The 10192-nt window shown below is 41.2% G+C and overlaps 1 protein-coding gene across 1 annotated transcript in view; it reads left to right on the top strand.

Annotated features, from left to right (window-relative positions):
- fam110d (family with sequence similarity 110 member D) overlaps nucleotides 1–6342 on the top strand; it is a 29024-nt gene extending 22682 nt beyond the window's left edge. The window contains exon 2 of the mRNA XM_041792467.1: nucleotides 1170–6342. Coding sequence (XP_041648401.1) covers nucleotides 1840–3201 — 1362 coding nt within the window. The 5' untranslated portion in view covers nucleotides 1170–1839 and the 3' untranslated portion in view covers nucleotides 3202–6342. The remainder of the gene's footprint in view (nucleotides 1–1169) is intronic.
- The last annotated feature ends 3850 nt before the right edge of the window (nucleotides 6343–10192 follow it).

The raw sequence follows: 10192 nt of genomic DNA on the forward strand, positions 1-10192 counted from the left end.
CACGCTCACGCAGTTTGTGAGGATGGCCTGATCTTGGCAGATTCACACATTTTCCTTCCATTTCTTGATAAGCATTGAATTTTTTTTGTATCCAGCCCCTGACTTATACTTTTCAATAACATTTACTCTGAATTGCTTGGAGTGTTCTTTTGTCTTCATGGTGTAATGGTAGCCAGGAATACCGATTAACCAGTGACTGGACCTTCCAGACGCATGTGTCTTTATACTACAATGTTGTTAGACACATTCACTACACTCGGGTGATCCTCATTTCACTAATAGTGAGAATACTAGCACCAGCCGGCTGGACCTCTGTTGAATTAGGCCAGTCACTTCAAAAGGGATGAATGTTTATGCATTTTTTAAAGGCTGGGCTCATGCCACCAATTTTAACAACAAAACAACAAAGAACTTTATGATTAATTTCAAATTAACAGAAGTTATCATTTTAATAAAACAAAGTTAGACACAATAGAAAAACACTGCCTTAGGACAAAGAAGAAGAAGCATTGGTATAAAATTAAGTCTGTTTTGTAAGCAGCTAAAAACTCCCCCAGGAACAACTGCATTAATAGAATATTCCGTGTAGACGTGTCGTCCATCTGCATAACAGACACTCATGCATCCATTCATCTTTTATCAAACGTGTACAAGATGTGCAGCACTGTCTGGACAACAGGCCTTTGTTATTCTTAAAATAGACACAAGTAAATGAAGAAAGACACAAATGAGTCACCAAAGACAGAAGGCAATGCTTCCACTCTAGTTGATATTTATATCTGAATTCCCATTTTAAAAAACCGTTCTCCTCATTCAGTGACAGTGAGGGTTGTCAGAGTGGTTTGTCTCCAGACATAAATCTTCTTGGTTTAGTGGTAGTGTCTCCACCTAGGACTAAGTTTAACCTTTACTTATTTGCTCATAGACTGTTGACTTAGACAGGAGTGTCAGCAATGATTCTTCCTGTTTAATTTAAGGTTAATGTTCTTTCATGTGTCAGCCCTTTATTTCCGTGTTCTCCTTTCATGCAACTCCCTCCAGTTTTAAGTAAGCACAACCTGAGCCCAGCTTTAGGGACCACCGTCATTCCTGCCATCTGGCCTCCTCTGTTTGCCCTGGAGAATAACCCCTCAAACTAAAACCACTCTTTCCTTCTCTGTCTCTCCCAGGGGTGCACACAGGTGAGGCCAGGACAAAGACGAGATCTGCATCTACCCCATCTGTCAGTCGACGAACCAAGTGCCTTGGTGCCGGCCACCCTCAAGTCACATCAACCACGACGGGCACCACACAAGCTCACCTCAGACAGCCGGCGCAGAGCAAATATTTGAGGCCATTATATCTTATTTTTCCAGGCTGCTGTCACTGAAAAGATCAACAGAGAAGGGTGTTGTTGGGAGACAGAAAGAGAGAAGAAAAAGAGGGGGGAGAAAAAAGTAAACCCTTCAAAGTGCACCCTGTCGTCTATTTTCTGCTGCGCTGTGGGCAGGCAGCGTCTCATTTGGGAGTGATCTTGGCTGACAAAAAAAGGACTTTCCTGTGCCCTGCCTGCTGATCCAAATGCCTGCATAAATACTGGATAGAGATATCATTTTGTCTGGGTTCTAACACTGCCCAACAAAGAGACTCCAGCTATCTATAGAAAACATTACACCAAACTTTGACTCTGCGGTGTCCTGCATTGCTATTCTCCTTCCAGGAAGATTTAAGAACTGTGAGAACGTGAATGAGAGCGGCAAAACTTTACCAGGACCCACAACTGTTCCCTGAGGGACACCAGAAACCGTCAGTCATTTAGGGTTTCCAGTTTTGATGTCTTTCCCAGCTCAGTAAATCAAAATGAAACCCCTAACACCAATTGGGTCCCCATCTCCTCTGAGACTCCTCAACAAGGGTCCAGACTACCTGCGTAGGCAGATAGATGGTGGAGGCAATGGACGCTCAATCAGCGCCGTAGAGAGACTTGAGGCGGATAAAGCCAAATATGTCAAGACCCAGCAGGTGATCAACACCAAACAGGAGCCTGTACTGGTGCCCTGTGCCACCCCACCACCGCAGCCCCGCCGAGCCTTTTCCACCCCTGGTAGCATGACGCCACAGCTACCCCCTCGGCGGTCATCGAACACAGCCTTCTCTACACTCTCCGGTTCCTTCAACTCAAGAGATGAAAATGAAAACGATGACTCCAGGAAGGAGAACAGGCGGACTTCCGTCGACGTTGAGGCGCACAACAGGAGCAATGTGAACAATGCACTGCCTCCCAACCCAAGGGTTCCTGGGAAAAACATTCTTGTGGCACCACACAGTGCTCCCGTTCTCAGGAGAAGCACGGGAAAACGTATGCTGAGGCCGGACTCACTTGTTATTTACAGACAGAAGAAAGAGTGCAAGAGCCCTAGTGGTGCAGCAGAGGGAGAGAACAATAACTCAGAATTGAAGGGTTATAGCTTCGTCCGCCGCCTCTTCCAAGGCTCCATGAGGGAGAAGAGTAGCGGAGGTGAAGGAAGAGTCCAGAAGATGGTGATTGGGGAGGAGAAAGTGTCATCAAGGGATGGAGAATCACGAATGTCTTGGACCAATGAAAAAGACAATCTTGATGGTGGACTAGGGAGCAGGAGGTCAAGTAAAACCGACCAAGAACGCAGCCCAGGGTCCATCCCAAGCCCTGGGTTTGGCTCTTTGCTCGAACCAACAAAGAATGGAGTTACAAATGGTACCAATGATGGGGAGAACAATGGTATCACCAATGGAAACCATTCAAGTAACCCTGATGATCAGAATGACCCCTGGAAGCGGGCGTCACCTCCACCAGTACCAAGAAAACGGTTTGGAGAGCTGCAGCGCTCCAAGTCAGACCTTCGTCTCCGCTGCTCTGTTGCTCTTTCAGAACAGGAGCATTTCTTTGACTTCTGCGGGCTGGACATGGACATGATAGAGCGTCTGGGCAGGGAGAACTTCCTCTCTGGCGCCAGCTCCATAGACACGCTGTCGTTGGCGCTCCGTAGTGTCAACGGAGACGGCTGTGGGGGCTCAGAACCCAGCGAGTTTTCCCGCCACTCGGGAGACGGATTGTTTGAGGAGGAGCTGGCTGATCAGATCCCCACTGGAGTGTCAATAATTGAGAGGAATGCTCGTGTCATTAAGTGGCTTTACGGGTGTAAGAATGCTGCTCGAGAAGGACCCAAAGAGTCGACGGTTTAATGCGGGGATAAAGGGCCACGTGCTGTGGAGTGCAGACAGTCTGAAGGTTAATTTTCTGGTAAATAGTAAACATGGCCGGTGGTTTAAACCACCTTATGTGGCATTCATTTCTGCAGAGCTTTACCCATTCTGCAGAAATTTGCTGCTGGAATGCACTTCAAACCAAAAGTCAAAGCATTGAATCATCACTGAATTCAGTATGGGCTGTGATTAGCTCGAAGCAATGCCACAATGCATCACAGAGAGAAAAAAAGGGACCCTGTTCTATTTTTGAGACACAAGCATCAATGCAAGTCAAAGCAGCTGAGCTTCTCTGAGCAGAGCTGCAACAAAATGATGTTTCTTTGAATCTCATTGACTGTATCGATGTCGGGTTTGTTCAGATTCCACTGCTTCCACACAGGACAAGCACTTCACAGCACATGATCGCCTTTACTCCACTGTTTCTCCAAAGAGACTTTTTCCTGAAATAAAGGAAAACTGCTACGAGTTTTATCTTGTCAAATTGATATATTGTATTTATATAGATCCTATGGAAGTATTGTATGGGTGAAGACAGGCCTCACTGGTGACTGGAACCATTTCTCCCAGCAGAGTGTTTTGGTATGTGTTTGTTTGTGTGGCTGTGTTAAGAGCGGGCATTGACGTCCTCTCTGTTTGTAGCTTTTTACAGTTATTGACTGAACTGGAATCAACACTGATCTGGAATCAGACCCCAAACAAGGCACATGCATGTCTGAGTCGACACAATTTATTGTCCTCGACACCATGACTTTCCCTACATGACTAAATTGAAATAGAAAACCACTAAGCTATGTTTTGTTTCTTAACTGGAAAACTTTAGTGTGAGTGTGAAGTGAACCATGAGTACCTCATTCGGATCTGTCCCAGTTAAGATTGTGTGTTTTTCTTTCTTTTTTTTTTTTTTTTTTTTTTTACTCCTTAAACGCAGGCGTTGGAACAAACATGCGGGACGCCCCTGTGGGGTTGTTAATGCACTGAACTGGATCAGGAGAGGAAATGAAAGATAAAGATATAGCTTTAAGTCTTTAAAGAGATTCATCTCATTTAATATTAAACACTGAGCAGGATTCAAAGGAGCACCTGCCTCACTGAAGACAATGAGGCCAGTTATTTTCATCATTTTCATCTCATTTTCTTAACTCTAAAGGGGGTCAACTCTCACACAGTAAACATGGTCCAATAATCACTTTTAACACAGTTATTGATTAACAAAGCCAATGCTTCCTATGTGTTCACAGCTGTTAGAAAGCAGGAGGTCTGATAAGCAGGAGAAGAAAACTTTGAGCAGAACTAGACTTTTGGAGGCAAATAATTAACACAGTAAAGCTGTGTTTCCACCAAGAGTCTGGTTCAATTTGGTTTGGTACAGTACACAGTTACTAGCATTTCCAGTTTCAAAAGTTGGGAAAGGTACCAAAATACAGATTCATATAATATCCTACTTTTTTGGCACCCTTCTGTTGGCATACAAAGTGCACTTACAGTCATGTGCACAAGTTCTGAGCATGTAGGGTGCCAAGGATTCATCACAGGGCCTAATGTGCCCGCCCAGTGTAAGCCACTGGTTCCCAACCTCGGATCAAGTTACCCCTAGGGGGTTGCCAAAGATTTCAAGGGGGACTCTGTCGCGGTGACGTTGTGAAAATTAGATGTGCATATGTTTTTTTAAAGTCATAATTAGAAAAATAATTTACGAAGGCATATTAGGGTGACCCTAAAGGATTAAAAAAATTAAGAAAATCTGTTAATTTTTGAGCAAAAACTTGGACATTTTTTGGGATTGAAAAAGTCCCAAATGAACTCAAATTTAAGAGTTTGAAAGTTGTTAATTTATGAGAAAAAAAAATAATTTCAGGCTTCAAAAAGTCTTAAATTTTGGCATTAGAAAATTAAAAATTGTTAAAATGAAAACATTACAAAATTTTAAAGTATTTACAAGAAATCAAACTGAAACAAAAGTCAGATTTTCAACTTTTCAATGTTATAATGTCAAAAATTTAAAGTTTTGGTCCGCGTACATTTGAACCATACATAGGGCCTTAAAGTCAGCTCCCATTTGAGAGCCAGTTCCCTTTTTCTTATATTTATTTTTGTCCGATAGACATAAAAAAAGGCAAATAGGTACCAAATGAAGAGCTGGTTAGTAATCATAAGACTAGCTTTTTTAGAGTTGAAGCAAATGATCAAGATCTCTACAAAGGTGGTCCTTAAAGCCAGCTTTTATTTAAGAGCCAGTTTTCCTTTCTCACATATTAATTTATCTTCAACAGACATAAAAAAGTCATACTGGTACCAAACCAAGAGCTGTTAGGAGCCAAAAGACCAGCTCTTTTGAGAGCCAAATGATCCAGATTGCTAAAAAGAGCTGAAATTCCCATCACTATGAGCGAGGCTGGACAAATATGGCTGAGGGTTTGCAAGAAAAACTGTGCCAAACTGTACTTAACCAAGCCAGAACTCTTGGTGGAACACATCATCCGACTCTATACATCCCAAAATAAGACTCAAAAGTAAAGAAAATTTCCCAAAATCATAAATTCCCCTCTTAAATGCAGAGCTCAAGCTGTCAAACCCTTGCTCTGCTGTGTTTCTGGATGTCACTTTCACCATCTGGCACTTAACAGATGTTGAACCGTCCCAGCTGGCTCAGTCAGCCGGTTTCCCATCAAAACAAGTGGCCCCCCTCCTCCTCCCTCTGATAACCACAGATCCTACCTCAGTCCATCCATCTTTTAGTGATTCTCACTTTATCTCTACTAAAGGTCATTTCCATTGCTTGGCCTGGAGGATGCCACTGAAATATGAACTGGAGGTCTGCCGAGGTATGCAGAGGTTAGACTGAGAGGCGTTCCAAGCACGTTATATTTGTACATGTGATAAATTTACACAATTACCTACAGCTTTAAAAGTTTTGTTTCTGTATTAGTCATCAGCATGGCACACTCTTCCCAACACCAAGTAAAACCTGGACCTGTTTAATTTTTAAAATTTCATCTTCCCTTTGGTTGCATGTTTACAGACTAGCTCCTTAAATTCAGGATTTGTTTTTATTTGATTTAAAAAGAGATGTATCTTTTATTCCAAAGATGTTTGTGTATGATGCACACAGCAAATAAACGTAAGAAAACCATCTGTGTTACTGCCTTTCATTTATTGTCTTTCTTTTACTTTGGGTTGGTCTTATAATAACTGTGCTAAGTTGTCATGAAACTAGATCTTTAATCTTCGATATGACAATACTAAAACAACCAGGACATGAAAAAATAAGCCCCCAGCAGCCAATGCTGGGGTCTGCCTTGTTTCAATTGTCAAAAATTGCAAGCAAACCCCCCACAATTTTTTGCAATGCAGATTGTGTGTTAACCTTGCAAAGCCACTGGATTCCATGTCTGTCATCAGTTGGATCGATCTTACACAGCTTTAAGCTAAGAAGCAGGAAGAGAGAAGAGGGGGGTAGAGACAGAGGGACAAGAGAAACAACAGAACAACCAATGGAAGACAAAATAGCTATAATATTAAAGATGGTAGCAATATGTGAAAAATGACTAATTTAACCATGATTAATAGAAAAAAACAATGTAACAGAAAACCCAGAAAAAACTTGACTATAACTAGCTGGAGAAAGTAGGGTTCCCATTGGCAGAGAAGACACTAGTATGATTTGGCACTAGATTCAAGCAAAGACAATACCTTTGTTGGCTAAAAGTGAAGACAAAAATGCCATCACTCTCTATGGACTAAAACTGGACTGCAATGTTTTTGAGTTTATATCGACGAACCTGCACCGCAATCCCCCATGCAAATTGCACTGCTGAGCAAATCGGTCCATCTCAAGTCAACTGGAGCAGTTCCACTTCCTGTGATCTGGTCCGGCTCCAGCGCGTCCCAGAACCGCTACTTTGCTTTCTTTCGTTGGAGATACATTTTCAGCGCTGACAAACCAGGTCAATCCACGAAGAACTGATCAATCCAAACAGCCAGAAAGATGTGCAAAGTATCCAATCAACTTAAAGATACAACACAATGCACTCCCGATCGTAAATCATCTCTATATAAACATTACGACTCATCTTTCAGCATAAGGTCATAGAGAGGTCAGAGGGTAGCAGAGCTACAGCGTTGCCATCTACTGGTAAAATTTAACTTTTGAGGTTCAAAGCAACAGAGTTTTACCACAGATTCTTTGTAGCAAGCATTAACCTTTTAACTTCATCATGTACTCACCTGTGGCACCAGCAGTAAGATCATGGAATCATGTCGAAATGAACAGCAAATCAAAACCGTGGTGCTGCAGGGCTTGGCCAGTGTTTGTGGGATTTATGGGTAAAACAAAAGTAAAACTATAAAGGGTAGAAATGACTAAAATGTGACTAAAACTAAACCACATTTTAATATTAAGACTGAAACAAAAAATTGCTGTCAAAATAAACACTGCTCTACAAGAAGGACAATACAACACATCAGCTGTTTTTTCCTGTATTTTTGTCATCACAGTGATGTATGAGTCATCACCAATTCCTTTCTTAGCACCATTGTAGCGTGGCAGAATAATTTCATGGTACATATAAACTCAAGCATGCTTTGCTTGCTATTGTTATATCTTATATCTTTGTACTAATATTTGACATTTATTTTCTTTCCATCTTTGACAGATCCTCTCAGATAAGCACCTGTCTAATGAAACAGCTGGCGTTTTTTAAAAGAACATATAATCTATCGATGAAAAGTGGTATTAAAAACTGACAAGAACATCAAAATGCTTTTTAACAACATAAAACTGTACAAGTTATACTCCCATATGACAGGTTTAGCTTTTTAACACCACCAGGAATCCAAATGTTTGTGTTTTTATGGAAAATACAGCAAATATTTCACATTATTGGAATAAAGAAGAAGAAATAGAGCAAAACCACAGTGAAAAGGCAGTGTCTGAACTGTTCTCTAATCTTCTTAAGGCCTAATGGTCGGCTGATTGTGTTGTGAAGACGTCTCGTCCTTGACTCTTCTTGCCTCCCTCCACCACATCACGTCTCATTTTTCACATTATCTCAAGTGGCTGTGCGCTAATCCTTTTAGCATTCCCTTCATACTCCGCTCTGAGAGAGTCGCAACAGGTTGTGTTTATAACCAAGAAGGTCTCTGTGTGGCCTGATGCTGTGTCTACGCTGGAGCAGACCCTCCACCCTGTCTGCACTCCTCCTCACACACTCCTCCTCCTCCGCTCTTTTTAGTCCTGACTCAGCTTTTGTTTGCTCATGTAGTGGTCAGACGTGCTCAAATGTTAGGGGGGAAATACGTTTCAATTTAAGCTGACAAGAATCTCTTAAACTCCAGATGAAATCTTGAGGCAGAAACAAAGTCAAAGCAAAATCATGTCTCAATACTTTTTAGCTGAATGCACAATCTACATTTTTCCTGTGAAGGAATAAGAAATGGTTGTCAAAACAACAGAAGTTTAAACTTTGTCATGATTTAGTAGAAATATATAGTAAAATCTACTAAATTTATGACAGGAAAAACAGAAGTCATAGACACCCAGTACTGGTCAATGTTTAATGTTTAACTGTCATAACTTGCAGCTAAACTCTGCATACTGTCCAAATTCTAAAAAACAATTCATCATATTCAAGTTGTTAAATTTTCTATACTAAAGTACCATGTATTCCTTTTTTGCCTGTTTTCACCAGTTTTTACTCATTTCTTCCACTTTTTTTGCTTCAACCCTCTACTGCCATTTTTAAACCCATGTTTTTTACTCTGTACAGCCATTTTTCCCTTTTTGCAACTTTCTGCCACTTTTAACCAATTTTTGCCACTTTTAATCTCCTGCTCACCATTTTACCAACTATGTGTGCCCAATTTTTACCACCTTATACTCCATTTTTACCACTGTCTGCTCATTTTTTCCACTTTTTTTTCCACTACTTGATCCAGGAATTGTTGCCCCTTTTAGCCACTTTCAACCCATTTGGCCACTTTTACAACCCCATTTCAACGGTTTTCCGCGTTACTCTCATTTTTTTGCATTTTTGTAACCCCCTCCAACCAATTATTATAACTTTTAACCCCATTTTCACCATTGTCTCTGCAAAATTCTACCACCAATTTCTTCCACTTAAACCCATTTTGGCACTTTTTTTGCCACTTTATGCCACTTTTAATGCTCCTTTTAGCCACTTTGAACTGCTTTTAACCAATTTCTGCCCCTTTTATCCCCCTTTTTGTGTCTTTTAACCCATTTCCACTCTCCAGCCCCTTTCACTTTTCCACCCCCCATCACTTTTTCAACCCAATTTTTGCCAGTTTTAACTCTCCCCTTAGCTCCCCATCCCCCCTTATGGGTGGCCTTACATGCACAGCAGGAGAGAGCTACCTTTGCTACAGTAGACAGCAATATACTGGCCTTTCAGCAAACATAAATTTATTCAAAACTCTATTACAGACTCAAGGTCCAGATAAGACAAAAAACAAAAGGCAGCACTCTACCTAAAAAGTGCAAAAGCATATTAACAGTTCAAAATTCATGTAGGCTGCAAGTACAATAAACGAATATATATGTGAATATCTCTGGACTTTAAAGGGACACCATAATGGTGACCATTATCACACATCTGATGTTGGACAGGGTCAAAATGATCTCATTCTCAGAGGTGATGGGTCTGAATGTAAATTCATCCACAAGATTTCTTAAGAAAGTTGCTATGATAGTTACTGTGGGCCCTCTTCATGTTGATCTGACAAGTTAGCAACGAGTAAACTCTGAAGTTTAACATTGTATTGTTCACAATAGTAAGATCTACTTTTGTACATAAACAGGCATAAATGAGGCTTTAGTCTGACTCTGAAAAATTTAATTTAGGGTGCACTCACATAAAGCAGTCTGTGCCGTGCCCAAGCATGCATGAGCCCCAGAGTCCAGTTTGGCTAGTGTGAGTGCTCCTGCAGAGATGCTCTCACTCCGTTTGGC

This window comes from Cheilinus undulatus, linkage group 8 (assembly GCF_018320785.1).
Source record: "Cheilinus undulatus linkage group 8, ASM1832078v1, whole genome shotgun sequence".
NCBI lineage: Eukaryota > Metazoa > Chordata > Actinopteri > Labriformes > Labridae > Cheilinus > Cheilinus undulatus.